Source organism: Theobroma cacao, chromosome 6, assembly GCF_000208745.1.
Source record: "Theobroma cacao cultivar B97-61/B2 chromosome 6, Criollo_cocoa_genome_V2, whole genome shotgun sequence".
NCBI classification, from domain to species: Eukaryota; Viridiplantae; Streptophyta; class Magnoliopsida; order Malvales; family Malvaceae; genus Theobroma; species Theobroma cacao.
Genome location: NC_030855.1, coordinates 23,214,818 through 23,237,917, shown reverse-complemented (window position 1 = coordinate 23,237,917; position 23,100 = coordinate 23,214,818). Strand labels below are relative to the sequence as shown.

At 36.9% G+C, this 23,100-nt stretch overlaps 4 protein-coding genes and 1 pseudogene across 4 annotated transcripts; 3 read left to right on the top strand and 2 right to left on the bottom strand.

Annotated features, from left to right (window-relative positions):
- LOC18596726 (pyruvate decarboxylase 1) lies at nt 1,205–5,677 on the top strand. The gene is made up of 7 exons (XM_007025375.2): nt 1,205–1,975; nt 2,152–2,315; nt 3,081–3,642; nt 4,054–4,142; nt 4,244–4,361; nt 4,731–4,919; nt 5,254–5,677. The coding sequence occupies exons 1-7, from the start codon at nt 1,499–1,501 to the stop codon at nt 5,422–5,424; spliced, it is 1,770 nt and encodes a 589-aa protein (XP_007025437.2). The 5' UTR covers nt 1,205–1,498; the 3' UTR covers nt 5,425–5,677.
- On the top strand, nt 6,692–9,856 carry LOC18596725 (malate dehydrogenase, mitochondrial). The gene is made up of 7 exons (XM_007025374.2): nt 6,692–7,089; nt 7,256–7,429; nt 7,508–7,676; nt 7,825–7,886; nt 8,026–8,147; nt 8,608–8,725; nt 9,562–9,856. The coding sequence occupies exons 1-7, from the start codon at nt 6,808–6,810 to the stop codon at nt 9,700–9,702; spliced, it is 1,068 nt and encodes a 355-aa protein (XP_007025436.1). The 5' UTR covers nt 6,692–6,807; the 3' UTR covers nt 9,703–9,856.
- LOC18596724 lies at nt 10,595–12,438 on the bottom strand (annotated as a pseudogene).
- Nucleotides 17,680–19,856, top strand: LOC18596723 (GDSL esterase/lipase At5g45910). The gene is made up of 5 exons (XM_007025372.2): nt 17,680–18,071; nt 18,176–18,397; nt 18,522–18,670; nt 18,863–19,136; nt 19,425–19,856. Exons 1-5 carry the CDS (start codon nt 17,831–17,833, stop codon nt 19,646–19,648), a joined length of 1,110 nt encoding a protein of 369 aa, XP_007025434.2. The 5' UTR covers nt 17,680–17,830; the 3' UTR covers nt 19,649–19,856.
- On the bottom strand, nt 20,404–22,610 carry LOC18596722. The gene has a single exon (XM_007025371.2). The coding sequence runs from the start codon at nt 22,255–22,257 to the stop codon at nt 20,602–20,604; it is 1,656 nt and encodes a 551-aa protein (XP_007025433.2). The 5' UTR covers nt 22,258–22,610; the 3' UTR covers nt 20,404–20,601.

Below are 23,100 nucleotides of genomic sequence, written 5' to 3'. Positions count from 1 at the left end.
ATTTATGTAAACAATAAATAAATAAATTACATGGCATACAATTTTGTTACTTTTTTCTTAAAGGTTAGAGGAAAAGCAATTGGCTCTTGGGGAAGATTGAAGTCAGTCTAAGTTCTTAATCACTTACTATAGCTTTTAGGCTCTTCCATTCAAAATCCTAAAAATGTAAACGGATGAATAAGGGGTTTTCGATTTAGCAAAAAAAGTCAAATAAAGGTGAAGAGGGAAGGTGATTTGATTTATGGAATCTTGACCTAGCTATACAAATCAAACGTGAGTTGTTAAAATAATATACATATATATGAGATTAATTCAAGTTTGATGAATTAATAATGTATTAACATTCCAAAAATAGTTAAATTTATCACTTATGTCAATTGCAAAATAATTGCTGTTGCCTTGATCGATATACAACTATGGCTGCTACTATCAGCCCCAATTCCAGCATGGAACATCAATGGTTAGAAATAGAATATTCTAAATATGGTACTTTGCAATTATATTCATTTTCTTTTCACTAGTAAATCTGATCCCTGACCTCTCTCTCTGGGGTAATCTCCATTAATCATCAGGTATCTTGCTTTGCCAGTACTATACTCACTTTCCAAAAAATTAAGCAAACAGATAATATAAATATAGTATCAGGCTTAACCTGTAGGACTGGGAAGACGGGTAAGAAATCAGTGGGCTATAAAAGGCACAGGAAGCCTGTGTTAGGTAGCTACTTAGAATACCAGATAATCCGAGAGCAAGACGCATGAATTGAGCAAGTCGGTTCAAGGACTCACAGATTTAGAATTTCTGTGTTTCTTGACAAAACAAAAAGAAATTCAAACGAAGTAAATCCAGAGGTAAATTTATTTCCATTCCCAAGTGAAATTTCATTTAAACTAGTACATGACCAATTGAATAAAAGAGACATCTTGTTTGTAGAAGCCTCAAAGGCTGAGTTCGGTCAATATTCAAAGCCCAAGACATTCAACACAGTCGCCCATTACGAGAGTTTTCAATTCTTAGGACTCAACGTGCCCATGAATTGAGAAACCCGAAAGAGCCGAATGTAATGGAAAACCAGACCAACTTGCTCCTGTTTTCCAATCTCGTGGTCCCTTTCATGTCCGATACTATTATTCCCTCACATCAGTCCTAGATATTCCCTACCCAAAACCTTATAATAATCAAAATCACAGTACCAAACCGACAGCTATACCACAAATGATACCGCAGAGAAACCTAAACCTGGTTTTCACTTAATCCTGCTTTGCTTTTTAACTTTAAAACCCACCAAAGCCTAGCCAGTGAACATGACTTTTTCCTTATCATCAGCCCATTGTTAATCAAACCCGCTTTCTCTGAACTTGTATTAATACCTCCTTCAAAACCTTTAAAATCCCACCAAGTAATTCATTTTCAATAGTTTCTAAACATCACTCATTTCATAGAGTTCCCACCTCTTCCTTTTTTGTTTTAATCATTTCAGTACAAAAGCTTTTACCGCATGGAAGCTGGTAATAAAATCGGTTCATCAGCTCATCCCAATTCCTTAGCTCCTCCGGTCTGTGGAGGTGCCTCGCGTGGCACCCTAGGACGCTACCTAGCAAGGCGGCTCGTGGAGATTGGTGTGAAGGACGTGTTCTCAGTTCCTGGTGATTTCAACTTGACTCTCTTGGATCACCTTATAGCAGAACCTGAGCTGAATTTGATCGGATGCTGCAACGAGCTTAACGCCGGATATGCAGCGGATGGCTACGCACGTTCTAAAGGCGTGGGAGCCTGCGTGGTGACTTTCACTGTTGGGGGCCTCAGCGCGCTTAACGCAATTGCTGGTGCTTATAGTGAGAATTTGCCAGTGATTTGCATAGTTGGAGGGCCTAATTCTAATGACTATGGGACCAACCGAATCTTGCATCATACTATTGGGTTACCTGATTTTAGCCAAGAACTGAGGTGCTTTCAAACCATCACCTGTGCCCAAGTAAGTTAAAGGCTACTTTTTCAGTTATATTCATAATAAATATGATGTCTTTATGCAATTTAGCAGATATAAATATTTGCTTATTTTGGTTGTAATTTTTATGCCTTCTGTAACTTGTTTGATATTAGAGTAAGTTCCTAAATTAAGGACGGTGTGGGGGTGATCTGATTTGACAGGCGGTGGTGAATAACTTGGATGACGCACATGAGCTTATAGATACTGCAATATCGACAGCTTTAAAGGAAAGTAAGCCGGTTTACATTAGTATCAGCTGCAATTTGCCTGGAATTCCTCATCCAACTTTTGCTAGAGAGCCAGTGCCCTTCCTTCTTGCTCCAAAGTAAAGTTTTTTTCCGACTTCTTACATTACTGTATTAGCCCTTCCCTTGAATCAGAGTAGTCTTTCCCTGAGTTATCATTACATTGCTTGTGGTATATTTTGAGGCATTTAATTCATTAACATTATTGAAATGTGCAATTGGCAAATGAGTGCTTGTGTTTGATTCATCCTAAAGAGGAACAATTCATATGCTTGCAGAAGGTTGTTAAGAGTTGTGACTATTATAACCTACTTTCCATGTATTTTATTTGATTAATGGACGCTATTTGAAGCTAAGAAAGGAACCTGGCCAAAAGAAAAGGGAAATGTTAGTTTATTTAGATGAAATGGTTGAAATATATTGAAATTTGAATAAAAAAACCGAGGTGTTCTGTAATATGGGGTACCATTCTGAGGGGCCTAGAGTTAGCCTTAGCCATAACTGGGCAGAGGCAGTTTTTGTTGGAAAGCTATCCAAGGCTTATTGTGAGGAAGTAGTAGGACTTATTCTAGCTTTAGCCAAATTCACAGGTCTTCCGTGTACTATTAGGTGCTATATACATGTATCACAATTGTGCTATGCAGAGAGCAAAGTCTCGTATTAGCATTCATAAAAAGAATTAGTAGCGTTCTTTTCTATCCATTTGTCTAGACCTCTAAAAGAATGCCCTTGATGGCTGAGTGAAATTTTCATTCATTATAATGGCTGTTAAATAGATATTGTTTCAGATGTGAATGGAATTAAGTTACATGCTTGTGATGCTTATTCTTTACAATTTTTTGCAGGGTAAGCAATCAATTAGGATTAGAAGCAGCCGTGGAAGCTACTGCTGATTTTCTGAATAAAGCTGTGAAGCCTGTCCTTGTGGGTGGACCTAAATTAAGGGTTGCAAAGGCACAAGAAGCCTTTGTAGAGCTTGCAGATGCCAGTGGGTATCCAATTGCTGTAATGCCCTCAGCCAAGGGATTGGTGCCAGAACACCATCCACACTTTATTGGAACATACTGGGGTGCTGTTAGCACCAGCTTTTGTGGGGAGATAGTGGAATCTGCTGATGCCTATGTTTTTGTTGGCCCGATCTTCAATGATTACAGCTCTGTAGGGTATTCTTTGCTGTTCACGAAGGAGAAAGCAGTCATAGTGCAACCTAATCGTGTCACTATAGGCAATGGTCCTTCTTTTGGCTGGGTTTTCATGACTGACTTCTTAAGTGCATTGGCCAAGAAGCTGAAGAGAAATAGTACTGCTGTGGAGAACTATCGACGAATCTTTATCCCTCCAGGCATGCCTCTGAAGCGTGGAAATGATGAGCCTTTGAGAGTCAATGTTCTCTTTAAGCACATTCAGGTAGGCACTAAAGTCATGACTTGAAAATATCCTCTTCACTACTGTAGTTTAGAATATAGAATTACTGAAGGAATGAGCTTATGACATTATTGGACCTTTAAGATGGCCTCCATTTGGAATAAAATATGGTTAACTAACAAATGCACTGAAGGATGTAAGACATGCCTTGTTGGCCCTTACTGCTTTAGGTTTTATTTCTATAAAAGGTGGAAACACTTGCTTACTTTGTGGTGTCACATTCTTATCCTTTGTTCTTTCTCTAACTAAATCTGTATGACGTCCATGATACTTAGAGATGATGTGAATTGTTTAGACTTAACTATGCATAACCAGATGCAAACACTTCTTTTGATTCTTATTTCTTTCATTTACTTTGATTTATCTCATTTATTGGTCGACCTTGTTTAACAGGATATGCTAAGCGGAGAATCTGCAGTTATTGCTGAAACTGGAGACTCATGGTTCAATTGTCAGAAGCTCCGGCTTCCAGAGAACTGCGGGTAAGTCCTGATCATTTGAAATAGTACGTTTCTTTGAGTTTTGAATGAGACTCATGTGTGCTTATTATGCAGTGGGTATATTTTTTTTTTATTGCTTGCAGTTATGAATTCCAGATGCAGTACGGATCCATTGGTTGGTCAGTTGGTGCCACACTTGGATATGCTCAGGCTGCTAAAGACAAGCGTGTGATTGCTTGCATTGGTGATGGTAGTTTCCAGGTGGGCGAGATAATATTTTTTACGTAGAACTTCAATGACACATTTAGGGGGAACAACAAACATTTGAAATAACATTGATATTGAAAAGGAACTTCGTGCTAAAAGGTTGCAGTTTCTAAAAATGTAAATAATTTTTACTGTTTCAATTCATTGTCATCGTTGTGAAGCAACTGAACTAATTTTTTTTTTTGTAAAAAGGTTGCTCCATATACGTACTATAAGCATAAGAGAAGCTGAACCTTGGCTAGGACAGTCATATACTGCAATATTTGCTTGGAAGTTAGAACTAACAAATAGTGAATAATTTACTTCTACATTTGGATAAAAAAAGAATGTGATAACTAATAATATTTTTCTTCAATTATTCAGGTTACAGCTCAAGATATTTCAACAATGATCCGATGTGGACAAAGAAGCGTTATATTTCTTATCAATAATGGAGGCTATACGATTGAAGTTGAGATTCATGATGGCCCTTACAATGTTATTAAGAACTGGAATTACAGTGGCCTTGTTGATGCCATCCACAATGGTGATGGCAAATGCTGGACAGCCAAGGTTAGTAATTTAGCATAATTAATGGAAGGCCCAACAAGCCATAGCTTAATCAAGAGGATACATCATAGTACTTAATTGTTGCATTAGGCTATAGTTCTTAGATTATCTTGTTTGGTGCAAAAAATGTTTATTGTTGTTACTGGAAAATTTCAAGATATTTCTGGACCTAATCACAAGAGTATGCATATATTGATCAAAAGTTCCAAATCCAAAGTTTGGCCTTGTTTAACTACAACCAAATGGTAGTTTTATTTTTCAAATGATTTATCATCCACTGTTAATGCAGAGCACCTGTTTGGTAAGCATTGACTGATATTTCTAGTGTTAAATATAGGTGCGGACAGAGGAAGAACTAAAAGAAGCAATATCCACAGCAACAGGAGCAAAAAGGGATTCACTATGTTTCATTGAAGTTTTTGCACACAAAGATGACACTAGCAAAGAGCTTCTGGAATGGGGATCCAGAGTTTCCTCTGCTAACAGCCGGCCTCCAAATCCTCAGTAGTGCTGTTGATTTCTGAATGTTTAGGGGAAGGCAAATTTGAGGCACTGTAAGCTTGAAATAAGATAGGACAGAATTGCTTGGCATGGATGAGATTTCTGTCAATCTTGTTACTGCATTATACTTTGTAAAGTGCAGCAATTTTATTCTAGTTACTCTATGTTGACATGTTGAGCCATTTTATTTCTTGTACATGATCACGGTGAATAAATCTGTATGAACAAAAAGAGCTAATGAATGAGTAGATTGTGAACAAGGTGTTGTCTGTCAGAATCAGCCTAAATAAGTCATCACTAGAATTAAGGATAAAGCTGTCATCTGAAGGGGTTAAATTGTAAAGCTCAAAATCCCTAACTATGTCTAATGATTGGAGGTCTCATGAAATTAACCAAATATTAATCTCTGTAACAATGGAAGAACCCGTGAGAAAACTTAATATTATTAAGTGGAAAGATCAGAAGCAAGTTTTCTGTTTTCAATCCTAGCCATCCTTTCGGAATGGCTTTCAGAATGATCCTCAAGAGCACTAGGGATTTTTTTTTTTTGGAAAAATGGATTTTATTAACCATATGACTCATATGTTATTGTTAGTCTCGATCTGAAGCATGGAAACCGGCTTGGCAAGACTAGATCAAAAACTGAAAAAGAAAAGCTGCTAGAAGATCGCTTTTCAAGGGATTTCCTCGAAACATGTCTCTACATAGTGTTCTCCAATTTTAACAGTACAATTTGAACTGTCAAGTCAAATCTTTGTCGTGTCTTTCAAAACCTGAATCTCTTGCATTTGCCTAAGAAGGGTACAAACACAACATGCAAGGGAGGCATAGAAGAGAGCAACCAAGTAAAATTTAAGACGAAGACAACATTGTATATGGTCCATTCTTGTAGTTGGCGAACTGTAATCTCCTTCTTGTAGTGATTGTCTGTTTCCGTTTGGACTCCACGATGGTTATCCCATAGTTTCAGTCACTTTCTATCAATGCATTTTGTTGCACATAGGATCTTTAAGAATTGGGTGCCGCCCTGTCCAGCAGCGGGACGCGCCACCTCCACCTCCACCGCCCCCCGCTCCGGCCTTCGCGGTTCCCTGAGGAGACAATTGAATGTAAAGAAGTTTTACCGCAGAAAGTATTGGAGTCAGTCTGACTATTTTCCAATATTCAGTAAACATAATACTACCATAAAATAAGAACAAACTTGTCCACATGTCAAAACTTCATTAGCAGCTTCCAACTCCTCGAAAGCCACAACTTTTTTGTTTTTCTTTATTTCACTTTTCCCAGTGATCCACTCCACTCCTTTTAAAGCCTCTGCATTTCTTCTGTTCTACTATTCCATTTTCTTCGCAAAACTCAACCACCAACTCTTCCTCTCTTCTAACTCAAAATGAAGATTACCATGTTGGGATCTGCAGTGGCTGCGTTGAAGAAGGCCGCAGCAGCATCACCTAGCACATGTGCATCAACCCATCTCCTGAGTCGGTCCTACTACTCCGCAGGGTCCTACCCTGAAAGGAAAGTTGCGATATTAGGAGCGGCAGGGGGCATTGGACAGCCACTGGCTCTGCTAATGAAGCTAAACCCTTTTGTCTCTTCCCTTTCTCTATACGATATAGCCAATACTCCCGGTGTTGCGGCCGATGTCAGCCACATCAACTATCCTGCTCAGGTCTTTTTTCCTTCTCTTTCTTTCTTTACATCCCTCCTTCTTTATTCTTATGTTGACTGAAAAGAGTTTGTTCTTTAGTGGAGAATAAAGGATTATGTTTTCTCAATTCAAATTTCTAGTTTTTACGAGGTTTTTCACTTTTTCTTTTTTGTTTATTGCCAATTAGGTCGCAGGTTATGTGGGTGAAGAAGAGCTGGGTAAAGCATTGGAAGGATCTGACCTTGTGATTATTCCTGCGGGTGTTCCAAGAAAGCCTGGAATGACCCGTGATGATCTTTTCAACATCAATGCTGGAATAGTGAAATCCTTATGCGTAGCCATTGCTAAATATTGTCCCAATGTGAGTCCCTGACTTTGTCTCCCCTGGTTATATCTTGCCTGTGATATGCTCATGAATTTGTAATTTGTTTTGGGTTAGGCACTGGTCAATATGATAAGCAATCCAGTGAATTCAACAGTCCCAATTGCTGCTGAGGTTTTCAAAAAAGCAGGGACCTATGATGAGAAGAAGCTATTTGGTGTGACTACACTTGATGTGGTCAGGGCTAAAACTTTCTATGCTGGAAAGGCTAAAGTGCCAGTGGCTGGTATTGTTTATCTTCTTGCTTTGCGTTCTTTGTGGATCCCTTATTTATACTTTATTATGTTGCCAATAAAATGCAAGATCAAATAGAAAATTTATAGTATTCTGGAAAAAATGACTCCTGCTATTAGCCTTGTTTTTTGCATATGCAGATGTTGATGTGCCGGTAATTGGTGGCCATGCTGGCATCACTATCCTCCCACTCTTTTCTCAGGTCTCTCCCTTTTTCCATATGTGGTGTGTGTCTTGTTTGTACTTGGGTTTTCTATTTTTCAAATTGGATTTTTTGTTCTTCAAATTTAATTGCGGTTGTTTAAGTTTATCAATTTTATTGTTTATATACGAATGAATAGGCCACACCAAAAGCCAACTTGCCTGATGATGACATAGAAGCTCTTACTAAGAGAACACAGGATGGAGGAACAGAAGTTGTTGAAGCAAAAGCTGGAAAGGGATCTGCAACACTATCAATGGCGTAAGTAATTACAGCAGTCTTTTTGTGATGATTTTTTCACTGGTAGTCAATTGTCTACTATCACTTTACCCCTTTAGTGATTATTCCTGGAAGAATAAACGACTGCTGGGAGTTAGTAAATAACTTGTGCCATTTTTGGGGAGTTAGTATTATACGTTGAGGTGAGAGATTGCCATGGCCTGAAGTCATTGCTTGTGTTAGATCCAGGTGCATATAAAAGATAATCTTACCCTGTTCTAGCACTTGTACTTAAGTAGCAGAATGCTTCCCTTCCACCATATATTTTAGCTGCATGAGCTCTTGAAGGTTCTGGTTTACTCATGATCCTTTAATCTCCAGAAACTAGCAGAATAGGGGTTGGGGACTAAAACCATTTTTATCTTTTTGGTACTGAAACTTTCCAAGAAATTTGAATTGAATATATATGCTGTTGAAAACTAATTGATGATATCTGCTGCAGCTATGCTGGAGCTGTTTTCGCTGATGCTTGCATAAAGGGGCTTAATGGAGTCCCAGACATTGTCGAGTGTTCTTTTGTGCAATCGAGTGTCACAGAATTACCTTTCTTTGCCTCCCAGGTGACTAGATAAAAGTTATTGGAACTTTTATGGTGTTTGTTTTGTTATCTTTTGTTTGGTAAAGACAAGCGTGACTCATAAAGATAATTTAATGGCCGTGAGTGAGTTCCTGACATATAAATTATCTTTTATATCGTCAAAGTGTAAGGCAATTATATTCAAATAGATTTCATCTAAATATGAGCATGTTTACGATGTCAGATAACTATCAATCTCTATGGCATCTCATGAACTGCTACTTTCTTTTGGTTGCAATGTTTATCTTGGCCAATGCAGTTGAACTTATGATCTTGAATCCTTGATAGTTTAAAATTAGATAGCAAGAAAATCCATTTTAGTTTATAAGTTTAGTATTCATTTATTTGTTAGAGCTGTAAACTCTAATTCATGGACAATTGATTATTTCTAAAAGTTTCAAGATCAACACATCATTATTGAATCTAATTGTACCATAGCTTCTGTTATCTTTGATAATTAACTACCTAGTAGGTGGAAAAAATAATGCCAATTACTGAGACCAAATGACTTTAGACTACTGTATTTTTGCAAAAGTTAAGTTGCTGATTTCAGTAAAGGTTGTTGAGATGTTCGAATCTGATGTGTTAAATCATTGGATAGCTGGGATTAGTAGGTTGTGCATTATTGTGTTAAACTATAGATTAGAACTCTTGTAAGGGGACTTATGCAGAAATCCATGTCATATAGCAATTAATTAACTGCAGTGGGATGCCTAATTGCTAACCTTGTTTGTATATATTTGTTTAGTTTTATTTATCTGGGTGGATGACGCTTTTGGCTTGTTTATCTAAGCTCAATTTTGCGTTTCAAAACTGCAGGTAAAGCTGGGAAAGAATGGTGTTGAGAAAGTCTATGGACTTGGTCTACTTTCTGAATTTGAGAAACAGGGTCTTGAGAAACTCAAGCCAGAGCTCAAAGCATCTATTGAGAAGGGAATCAAGTTTGCCAACCAAAATTAAGTAGATTAATTAGAAGATTCTCACATTCAAGATTCCTGGTTTTGTGTTGCTGTTTATAGTTTTGCTTTCATCCAACAGATAATTGTATTTTGCTGTGGGGTTTGTAAAGTGATTATAATGTAATCCAAAACTAAACTCTACTAATCTGCTGATAGTGCCTTCTGATGATTAAATAAGGCAATGCTGAAGGGATGGAGAGTATACAAGAAGATAATATAAGTTGAAAAATGAAGAAAACAAAGCATGAATAGCCAGATAGTCAAATCCTGCAAAATAAAGGGTAGGCATTTGGACAAATGACCTTGAAACGGGGGAAGTGCAGCCACTATGGAGAAGAAAATGAGAGATACCCAAAAAAGAGAAATAAGAAAAGTCCTAAAAATGTGAAGCAAATGAGCTTTAAGCTATAAGCTATGCTTCTTTTTTTTTTTTTTTGGTTTGGTTAAAATACAAAAGATGTTTTATATTGTTTTTTTTTTTTTAATCTTTTTATGGCAATCAATTGAGTTTTTAGATAATTACTATTTATAATCAATTGAATTTTTATTTGGATCAAAATTTTACTAGTTAGGATAAATCATTGTCGTGTAACATGAATAAATAAAAAAAAATCATATAAGAGCTTATTTTGTATTGTAGTGAAAAAATGGAAAACAAAGCAATATTGGTAATAGACAGAAATCAAGCAAATCAAGCTAGCTGTAGTCAACAGTCAATTAGTCTTCTTGAATTTTTTCATCACCATTCATTGCTGTACATTGACCTTTCCTTTTCTTGACGATATCACCTTATATAAATATGTGTAATTATTCCTTTGAAATGTACAACCGATTCAACCATTCTTTACTCAATCTTTATAATTGGGCATTTCAAAATGAGTGTGAAATGCAACGTATGTATATTTATTTCATAAGAGAATGTATAGTACAATGCCTAGGACAATGTACCAAAGATTACAATCGAAATGCAAGAAGGAGAAGCATCTTTTATTGGCTAAGGCTATGCTTGGATCTTACGTTAATCACTTGCAGCAGATGATGAGGCACATAGGATCTTGAGCCGAGGAATGGTACTCGAACCATCCAAAAGCGCCTTGGAATCAATCCATAGGTTGCTTCTGTGAGATGGATACCGTCCCAGCTAACATACGAGGAAGGATCACCACAGGATGTCGTGCCTGGACTACCGCAACCTAACGACAAGTCAAAATTGTATGGACCTCCCCCTCCACAGCATGCAGTAAGAGTGCTATTAAATCCTGGAGAGAAACAAGATTAAGCTGATAGTAAACTACATATGCTTTATTTTATCAGGTTCATAGTGAAATAATGTAGGGTTAATTAAGACAAGGAAAGTACCAAACTGCCTTGGAGAACGATAGAAGGGTATTGCAGCCTGACAATAATCTGCATAAACAATGTTGGCACGAGGATGAAGCTTTCGGATTTTGTTTAGCTCGTTTTTAAGCATTCCGTTATAGTACTGGGAGAAGTCGTTTAGCCAGGTCCGACAGCCGGTAGAGCGGCCATACTCTTGCTTATTAGAAGTCTGGAAACGCGTTAGATAGATTGGCAGACATCCGATTGGTAGATTTCCTGGAACCAGAATTGTCACTGCCCCCAGCTTCATTAACTCCTACAACATTGTATTAAAAGGAAACACCCTTTAATAATTATTCCCAAAATGCAGTAGATCAAAATTAATACAGTTGATATTTTTTGGAAATTTGCCTGCAATGCTTGGTGGACGCCACCCTTGTTCATTGTATGCTGACTAATTAAACATTAGCACAAGAGTTTACGCTGGCTACTTTACTCCAAGTCCAAGGTTCTTACCTGAATTGCTGAAGAAATGGCATTGATAACATCAGGGACCAATCCTTGAATCACTTCAGTCGTAATCCCTTGGAAAAATGCAAAGTTGAAATCATTTCCACCAATCTCTCCCATGAGAATCAAGGAGTTTTGGAGGAGTTCATTGCATTCTGTGAATCATCATCGCATGTAAAATATGTAACTGATATCAATAGTTCGCCAGTGATAATCCTTTGTCAAACGATACGGTAATTCTGACAGTAAGTACTTGGCCATAGTTGGAGATGATATTTTTGGTTTTTTTTCATAGGAAAAGTATATATATTGAAGACTGAAGTCAATCTGTGAGGAATGGCTACGTCTAAAACAACAACAATACAGGAAATACTTGCCTCCTGAATAAGACAAGCAAAGAGATGGCAATAATTTTTTGAATAAACCCACTTGAACTCCCAAAGAAACGTTTGTGGCTGGATTTATGATTCCCTTCTGTGCCAGAAATGCATTATCAAGCGCCGTGGCACCCGCCACAGCAAAATTTACGCCCTTCAAAAACTTTAGGTTTCTTCCATTACCCGCTCCAAATTTATGGTGGTACCAATGGAAGTCCGAAATTCTGAGCTACAAAACTATGCAAAAGCAAAACTCAAAAGATCATTATCAATTAAAATATAAAATTTTGTGTCCCAAAATTAAAGTATCTATTCATGTTCAAATCAGACATGTGACCGAAGAAATCAATGACTAAACGACCATCAGAAAATCGCCCTGTCGGTTGCTTAAAGAATGTCTCTCCATATGGTGGAAAGGCAGCAGGAGGTTTATTGGCTTGTGAAAGTATGACCAAGTTTCCAGTATCAGCTAAGGAATCTCCGAAGCTGATAATTGATTTGTAGCATCCCCTTCCACTCACACTTGAGAATTAAAATAGTAATGATAAGAAGAATGCTAAGCAATTGTTGCTTGGATAAACAGAGAGAAGGAGATGAAGCCATCACCAAGATTAGATTAGGGATATGGACAACTTTTGAAGGTGAACTTGGTTAATTTATCTTTGGTTTTCACAAGATAATAGTACAATTTATAAAGAAAAACGGTCCATGTTAAATTATGGTAACAGGGGGTCCAGCATCTGGATTTTAGGGTACGAAAAGCTACTTATTAACAAGAGGAGAAGGGGAGGGGGCTAGTGGAGGCGGTTCATCCACGTAAAAAATTTAAAATTTTTTAACATATTTTTATTTTTTTGAAAAGTAAAATTTTATTCGCTTCGAGGGCCATCATGCTATTAAAAGTCTCTAGCTTGTTTAACTGAAGACTTCTTATGACATTGAAACTGGCGTGAGCATGAAAAGGCAAACAACGTAACACACAGCTATTCGCCCAAAATCAACAATAGTTGTGCCATAACAGAGATTGCAACAATGCCCAAAGGTAAAGTTGGGTGTAGAAAATAATAATCTAGCATCCCCTAGTGCACAAAAAAGCCAGCAACAAAAAACCTCATCAACCAACAAAAAGAGAGCAAAAAAAAAAAACCCAAAAATACAATTCTTTTCTCTGTACTAATTACTATCCAACTTACTCACCCTATACTACTCTAGTACCCAACGTTAAATCTCTTTCATTGTACATAAATGCAAACATGATTGTACATCCACAACTACGTGTCTTGACTCACGATCATTGTTCAATAATCCTTTGAATGACCTCTTCTTTCTCCTTTTTAAATTCAAGCGTAGCTTTTTGCTTAGTTTCTAAATCTCTTCGGCTTCCATTCTGATAGTTGAGTTTCGTTTCCTTATATTTGGGTCAGATACGATTTCTTTTATCTGCTTTTTTCATCTCTAAACCTTCCTTAATTTGATCCTTGAACTTCCTTCTCTTCCTATTCTATTCTTCGAATCTAACTTTGGAGTACCTGATTTTCCTTTCCCCATATTTTTACTCCTCTTCTTTCTATTTTTCTCCCTTTGTTTGCCACTTTGTCTTCTACTCGATTTTAGCAAAATCTTAACCATTTGACTTTCTCTCTTTTGCTCTTTAGAAGCTTTGGTGTTAGCCAACTCTTGGCTTCACTTCGCCATCATTGTTGTCTGTTATCTGCACTCATTTTTTATTTTGTACTTTCTTCCTATTCCTTTCCTCTTGTTCCCATTCAATTCGTTCCTCACCACTTTTTAAATTTTTTCCCCTAAGTTCCCATTGCTTTTTTTTATTGTTGGCCTTAAGACCCTCTAACTTGGACTCTGTTGCCTTTTATTTTCCTTTCCTAAAATTGCCGCACTATTAATTTGCTCCAAACCACCATGACCCTTATTGAGCTAATATCCTTCATGCACGTTCCCACTTCTGGAGTTTGAGCCTTAGTAACTTCTATTTTGGGCTTAAGCTTGTTAATCTTTTCACCACTTCTTTCGATAGGCCATATCTCCCTAACTTGTCTTCTCTTTTCTTCTTCTGAAAATACATACGTTTCTTTCTAGATTTTTTTCTTTCACCTACCCCGAGCCTGTCATCATATCAACAATCCTATCTTTTTTAATTACTTCCTCTTATCTCCATCTCTTCTCTTAACAAGGCTACAGTTGTCAAATCTAAAGCCTTTTTTTACTTTTCCGTGTTCCCCATCTTTTCAACATTGCTAGTTTCGTAACCTATCCCCTTTTTCAATCAAAGCCCCTTGTCATAGTCCCCTTACATTTGAACACACTTTACTGTCACGCAATAATGTTTTATTAAGTGAGATATCCCATAATAATTAATTAACAACTAATTTTAATAAATTGAGAACTAAAATGAAACCTATTGAAATAAAATTATTCTTAAACCTCACTTCTTCGAAATCTAACAATCAACAATTCTTGTTTTCTTTTCTTTTTACCAAATATAAACAAAAATGCTATTTTTTTTCTTACACCTTTGGATCCTTAGCATTATTTTGAATCGTTTGATATTGAAAGTGTTTGCAACTTTACAAATAAATATTATCCTGATAATTTTACTGAGTATACTAAAATACATCTAGGTTATCGATTGAATCTAATCAATTGGATTTATTCAATTTGATATTCTTCATAATTAGGTTTTAAAGAATGTATTTACATTTTCTAAGTTAGGTCCAATGTTGAAAAAGGCAGAAATATCAAAAGTTTAATTTCGTATTGACAAATTGATCCAACTTATCTTGATTCTTTTAGTTTCCGATGCAACATCAAAGCGAATATTTTCTGCTATGAAAACCGTTAAGAATGAGATTCATAATAGAATGTCAGATGATTTTCTTATAAATTCATTAATCATTCTCATTAAAAAAGAAATAATTCAAGGCTTTGACATTAATTCAATTATAGATGCCTTCAACTTTATAAAAGATTGTCGATCTCAGTTAAAAATACTCAATCTTAGAATGTAATAGTTGTTCAGAAATATCTTTATTTTATATACTTAAAGTGTAGTTGGAGTTATATATGTAATTTTCACATGAACTTTCATCTAAGTTACTTTATACTTTTGTCAAACATTAAATTTTTAGTATACCTGTTTTAAAAAATGTCATTATTTTATAGATATTATCCTCGTCACTCCAAACACGAAATCATGACTCTGTCACTGTTATTAAACTATACAAAACCATACCCATTTTCTAGCAAAAGATATGATAATTAATATATTCCCTGCACAATTTTTCCTGAGGTAATTATTCAAGATAGAAGTTATGAACAAGATTACTAAGTTGTCAGACTACTTGTTTGATTAACGTAGAGTACTTTGTTGTTTTCCTTCATTTTGTTCATTGTTACCTATTAGGGAATCAAAAATTAGTTGCATAATGCGCATGACAAACAATCAAAAATAAAGAAGCTCATCCCAAGAAGATTAATTAAATAGAGAAATAACGGAAAAGACTGATTAACCTTAAAGGTATATATGCTAGGGTTTTGGTTTTAACAAGAACAGCTTTCACATATAAAGAAGGCCACATGGCACAGTTCAGATTTTACTTAATTTATGAAGTTGGGAAATCTACACAAATAAACCCTTTCTCGTACAAAAAATTGAAATTTTGCTCCATAAGGCTAGGGCCTTTTACCCTTAGCTTCGCCCCCAACATCAGGTAAAAAAGAAGCCACATCAATTTTTTCAGCCCACAGCCGCACAATTGAAATTTATACCCGATAAACCTTTGTATCATGCTTAAGTTTTGAGATTTTACTTTACAACATGGGGCTAAAACGTTAACCTAACCCCTGGATATATAATTACTTGATAATTTAAACAATATAAGAAGTACGAGAATGGTGTAATTGGGTTGAATATTTAGCAACCCGTTTGCTCATTTATCTCCGATTTAGTGTTCAAATATCGTATCCATTATCCAATTCAATTCATTTAACTAATACGGCTCATTACTAAGAAATAGTTGATAATAACTATTTTGATCTCTCTTGAAATAATTATTTCGTAAATAAAACACAATCTTAAAAAAGATTAAGAATAGAAACAGAATAACTATTCCATTCTCCCAACTAAACATGCACTAAAAGAAAAATAACTTTTATTATTTTATTATTATTGTTCCAAAGTTCCATGCCTGCTTTCAATGGTCATAAGTCATTATATATAAGTTATAAGTATGTTTCTTGCTAATTTTCATGACAATTTTACCAATTGATAGAGTGATTGCTGAAATTAGTTTATCCATATTAATTGTTGTTATTACTATAAACATATTAATCCCTTATTTAATATATTCATATTTATCACCTAACAACCTAACCAGTTGAGTGATTGTTAGAAATAGCAATAAACATAGTTACAAATTATCTATTGGTTTTTAAGTTGTGACATAGCGAAGCTATTAAAGTTTGTAATTCTTACATTAATACCAATTATTAGTTATTTAATAGGATATACAGTAGGATCTTATCTGAAAATTTATATATAATCTGTCTCCAATTACTAAAATGAGTACTGTTATTTGTTTTAGATCTTGATTGACTATTTCAAGTCATACATGTTACATAATTTTTAACAAATTTTGGTTCTTATATAATATTTTGGTTCAGTATTTATGTGTTCGTTTTTTTCCTTGTCTCTATATAATAGTACGCCCATATAAAAGTTTAACTCCAATAATCGTGTTAATAGTTAAAATTTAAGGGCAGCTGAGTAAAACCTGTAATTTGAGAGAGCTGGAACTTGGCCACTTATTAGGTGATCAGAATCCGTGCTTTCCCACAGTTCTACAGAGCAAGTATGTATTCTTGAATGCAATTAGGACCTGTTCGTGACTACTAGACCTTTTTTAAGTTCAATTTTCTTGTTTGATCCATACCCAACCCAACCCAACCCATTATTCCTACTTGAAGTGGGTCATCCATTCAAAAGTATGACCTTAAGGGTAAATGGAATAGGTGGATAAATGGATTCGACCTTCAGATAGAAAGGCTTTTCCAAGAATTGCTTTTCACTGTTCCATGATCCATCAGTATTTAGCTGGTTAGAGAAGCTTTATCAAACTCGGTGGCATAACAAAGGGCGGTCCAAATGTTTGCGGCTACTTTTCATGTCTTTTTCCCCTTCCCAGTTTTTTCAACCAATTAACAGCTCATCTGCCAGAAAATTTAATAATTTGCATCTTAACAAGTACTACAGTTGGATTATGCATCCATTAAAAATTCATGTGGACTGAGAGCTAATGCAAGAAACCAAAACAAGACCAGTTGGCTAAACTTGCATGTAGGCTTAGTTTCATTCCCTGGAACCAAACTGATATAATCAAAACAGCCATACACGCCTTTCAAAAAAAAAAAAAACCAGCCATACATTTCTTTAGCCGGGATGATTACAGCTACCAATCAATTGAAACTTGTTGCAGCTTCCCGCCAGAGAAAACCTACAGTTCAAAAAAGGGAACGCATTAATTTATCCAACCTGGAAAAATTGGATCGTTAATAAAAAAGGAACAACAGTTACGATCTGAATTTATGGAGCCGAGGTTGTTTGTATTTATGAAGTCTTATTTGATCTGTCTGATTTCAAACACATTTTGCGGTGGACAATTCAATTTTTCCGCTTCAAGTATTAATGGGCCCTTTGCGCCACATTGTTGAATAGATTCACGAGTTATATTGGTAGTACCAAACCACTTAAATGGGATGCACTTATTTGAGGCTCAACTGCCAGAAACAAGGAAGATACATGGGTTTTCTTGGGGTATAACTTTCTTATAACAGAGCAAAGTTCTTACATTTGCAAGTTGCCACTTCCCTGTCTCAAATCTTTTCCCGCTTTGGTCGTTTACCTTTACCATGAACAAGAAAATCTTTTTGCTCATAATCTTGTTCCAAATCTTTGGCTTAGTTTTATCATCAAGCCTCCAAAAATATGAGTCGATATTTAACTTTGGTGACTCCCTTAGTGACACTGGGAATTTCCTTCTCTCCGGTGCCCTTGCATTTCCAGTCATTGGACGGCTACCTTACGGTGAGACCTTCTTTCAACACGCAACAGGCCGATGCTCTGACGGACGTCTTATCATTGATTTTATTGGTACTCTTCTGGTCTCTCCCTGATATTCTTTCTAGTAGATCAACTTGATTCAAAACTCGGATTTCATACTCCTAACTACGCTTTTCTATAATGTTTAAATCCAGCTGAGGCATTTAGTTTGCCCTATTTGCCACCTTACCTAGCAGTAACAGAAGGCCAGAGTTCTGAACATGGAGTAAACTTTGCATTTGCTGGGGCCACTGCACTTGATGCAGAGTTTTTCTACGAACGAAACATCGGATCAATCTTATGGACAAATAATTCCTTGAATGTTCAGCTTGGTTGGTTCAGGAAGCTGAAGTCCACCCTTTGCTCCAATAAACAAGGTGATTTTTTTTCCAGCTCTTTGGTCTCTGGACTACGAGTGTTATATGTAGTGATACAATTTTTCATCCAAGTCCAGTAATTCCACCGTACCTTCTTGGAATAAAATTTTTCTTTCTGTCGTAGCCTGTGATGACTTCTTCGGAAAATCACTTTTTCTGGTGGGGGAGATTGGTGGAAATGACTATAATTACGCCTTCTTTCTTGGTGGAGGCATTAAACAGCTCCAAGCTACAGTACCTCTGGTCGTTGGAGTAATTACTAATGCTACCAGTGTAAGTTAGGCCAAAGAATTACAGCTAACTATTTTGTCCTTATTCTGACTAAAAATGGTCTGATCCTGCATTTTCCATCATGTCAAATTTTGGGGGTCCCCAAGCTAGAAAAATTATTGTTGAGTTCTTCCAAAGTCTAATTACTTGTAAACATGGTTATTATTAAGTCCTACATGTGGCTATTTGTTTTAGGCATTGATAGAGGAAGGTGCAGTCGAGTTAATGGTGCCAGGGAACTTGCCCATTGGTTGCTCCGCGGTTTACTTGACCTTGTTTCAAAGCCCTAACAAGGCAGACTATGACCGCCATGGTTGCTTGAAGGAATTCAATGCTTTCGCCAGGTATCACAATGATCAGCTCAAACAAGCCCTGACTATGTTGAGACAAAAGTATCCCCATGTCAGGATTATTTATGCTGATTACTACGGTGCGGCAATGCGTTTCGTTCATACCCCACTACATCACGGTCAGTTCTTGTAAATTCCCTTCAATTTCAACTTCATGCATGAACGGTAAAAATTATGTTTCATTTTATTATTATTATTATTCTAAATTTTCCATTCATATTTTATGGTATTAAATGGCGAAGGTGAAACAGATTAAACCTTAACAAAATTTTTTACTCCATATATAGTGCATGCTTTGCTGCTGCCATATAGAACATGCTAATTAATACCTTAAATATTTTTTAATTGATTGTTGAATTTATTGTTCTGACATGGGGTAATTGAATTGAACGTTGTTGGGTATACAGGATTTTATGGTGGGATTCTAAGAGCATGTTGTGGAGGTGGTGGTCCTTACAATTTCAATAACTCAGCTAGGTGCGGTCACACTGGATCTGAAGTATGTCAAAATCCATCTCTTTACTCCCAATGGGATGGAATTCATCTAACCGAGGCAGCCTATCGTTATATAGCCTTGGCTTTAATTAATGGCTCTTATTCTACACCTCCCCTCATACCCTCTGCCCTTTGAATGGAAAATTTCCCATACAATAAATGCTCAAGGGTTTGATTTAGATGTTGGTTAGAGAACAAGGATCCATTTACGTGTAAATTTACTTGGTTTAATTTGCTCTACAAAATTAGTCTCATTTTGGAAATCACGGGGGAACAAAACTGTATTTTAGTTAATTAATCTACTAGTTGATATGGGTTTATTAAAATATGAAAATTTAGTTTAATGGTTCTGTTTATGTTTATGAGGGAACAGGGACAAAATGCGTTTTCTCATTTTCAACTTGCATCATGTTATTGAAACCCATACGTGTTTGGCAGCGTGTGCGTGGAACTTGGAAAGTCAAACTGACAAAATTGTCAATAATAGAACAAATGAAATTGTCTTAGCAGCCTTCACTATAGCACAATGATTATTTTCATTACCTAAATTTATCATGATTATGTCATCATACTTCAGTTTTCGTCTCACTGCTATCCACTGGAGCCTGGAGTATTAGTTTCTTAACAGTAACAGTAGTTTACATAATATCCTGTCAGCATTTATTCCTATTACCATTAGTTACTTTGAAGATCCTGCTACAGTGGGTTTTATCAGCTTAATTTGAATGGTGATTCACAGGGCCTAACTGATCATCCATTCTGTTTTTCGTAGTAAGAATAAAGCAATTGGCAGGATAAAGTTATTTGGAAGTAGAAAAACAGGGATACTGTAGAGGGAAAAAAACCAGTCTTGAAATGGTAAGTCAAGAAGCTTATCAAACAGTATTTTGAGTTATTGGACATAGTCTGGAAATACATTCACGATGGCAAGGATTAGCTTAACGTCATGCTAATAACAGTCACTTTCTCCAGGGTTGACCGATGCGGAACAGGGGAGCTTCACGTTTAGAACAAACCATTGTAATTTTGGAATCAAAGGAAAAGTTAGAAAAAATAAATCTAAGAAAGTGTGCCATCGGTTATAATAATTTAGGAGTCCCAAATGGGACCGAAGGCTGGAATCCCTGCTCCCTTGCAAGCATTGACCACATCTCTGCTTCCTTCTGGATTGCTTGTAACAATGACCACTTCAGCTCCCCATCTCTTAGCAGCATCAACGCTCATCTGAGAAACGTTTGGACGGCCTAACACAGCTGTATCGTGGACAATCACCTTCTCTTTTGGATGCCCGCTCATCATTTCTTTGATTTCTTTACCAAAGTTTTGCTCGATACCTTTGGCCACCCAAAGCACGCATACGTTAGCTGAGCATGGCTGCAAAAGGAATGACAGAAAAACGCAGATTCCTGAACCTGTTGCCACCAGCAAAACCCTGTCATACATGTTGACTAGATAAGGCAAGCCAGCAAAGTGCACTTGTCGAACCCACAAATGGCTTGGTGGATTTGAGACCAAGGATTTTGTGAAGTCGCCCACTGCACCAGCAAGCATCATGTGCTCAGTTTTTCCATCAGAAATTATACCAAAGGCGTGCCATTCTGAAAAGGGAGATGGACTGATTCTCCCTAATATACCGGCTTTTATTCCGCCCTCAAACTTGATTATGGAGGCATGGCCAGAAGGAGCTGAGACTTTGACAGGCAAGCGTCTTACTGTCAACCATGGGATGATAATTAGGATGGTGATGGCAACTGTGAACCAGAACTCTTGCCGTTTGATCAACCTCGAACCAAGTTCTTTTGAGTAAGATTTGGTTATTGGGTCATAGGAGATTGTGAGGATGATAAAGGCCCAGAGGAGACCAAGAGCAGTCCATCCGGCGAATCTATGAATCCTTTCAAAGACGTTGTGATGGAGATGGCGGACTAGGGGAAATGCGGCCAAGCATGAGAGACAGAGAAGGGAAAGAATAGTAGAGGCTACACCAATGATCTCAGGGGAAGTGCTTTCTCTGTCTTTGAGAGTAAGAACTAATGCGTATATGAGCCATGCAACAGAAGAAATTCCACAACTACTGTGTATCCCGCCAAGACTTTGGAGGAGGGATGTGGTAGCAGTCTTGATTGGGAGAGGTACCCAAGACCTTCCCAGAACTTTGACTGCAAGCCAAAACACTACTCGCAGGAAGGCCTCGCTTCGGCAGAGCGTCAAAACAAGAATGTTTGCGATGGAGAAAAGAGCAGCTCGATTTCTTGCATATGGAAAGTGTCCAGTGGCAGCAAGCACCAAACCAATGATGTTCACGGTTAAGCAGACCACAAAGAGTCTTTTGTATACGGTTAACAGCCCTTGGTCAAGCAAAATGACCGATAATCTTGATTCTTGCTTGCGAGCTGGCTTTGGTGTTTGTTCACGTTTGCTTGCGGACGGAAAAATTGGCTTCTCTTCTTTCTCCTCATCCTTGCCCTCTTCTAGTCGTTCCAATACGAAATCAGCTTCATTATTTTCATCTTCATCTTCATCAAGGTCAAGGTCACAGAAGTGACTGCTTGCTCGACTCGCGGATCTTTGTATGGAAGAAGGGAAGACCCTGGATGAGCTCCCTTGATACCAAGGAAACCAAGATTTTTTGCTGCTGCTGCGGGTCTCATTTTGAGCTGGAGTAGCAGTAGCAAATGGGTCTGCATGAGGTTTGATCTCGAAGGCCACACCTCTGCAGCTCGAAAACCTCACTGGGCTTTGCATGTTTCTCTCTTAGTCTTAGACCAAGAAATGAAGAAGTTGTTGCAAATTATAAAAGAGCTCAAGGAAGGCTAATGGTGTTGTTTGCTCTTCATTCAAAGCAAAGTTGGCTATTTATAGGCCTTTCTGAAGGGTGCTGGTTGACCACTTGGCCCTTCGAGAGTGATGATTTTACTTTGAATTTGTCTAACAGGCTGAAGTGGCATAATTTGTGAAGGCAAACCTAAATTGTTTGTGACACAGATAACCAAGATAATGGTCTTTAATGACGTGGCAAAACGTACATATCAAAGTTTCGCCTGTATATGACCTGTTACATTCCTTTGTTATTTGTACGATGAACTAGCCTCGGTCAAGGAGGGGCTTGCTTGTAATAACTTGGTATTTCTTGCTTCCATTTCTTTCACCTTCAATGTTAATTAAGTGATCCCATTACACTTAATTAACTTTTATTTACCTTTGAATTAGTCAGATAGTTTACTCTAATTAGCTTTACGCTATGCTTATTGACTGAGTTTACAGTCACAAACACCCTACAAGCCATGAGCATCATCGAAAGAATACTTAGCTGTTAAAAGGAGTGGCCCAATTAAAACTAAGCGCCTGTTTAATTATATGCTTAGAAAAGTTTATCGATCAACTCGATTGTCTAATTCTAATAGCAATTTTATCTCTTCAAGTATCTCTCGTCGGTTTTAGCAGATTTGGCAAAGATCCGAAGAAAAGGCATTAATCATTCCGACTGAATTTGTCCAATAACGAATAAATGCTTTCATCTCTGCTATTTTCTATAAGTGGGATTCAAAGAACTAAATTCCTTCTGTAATTTTCTTGTCCAAAAAACAC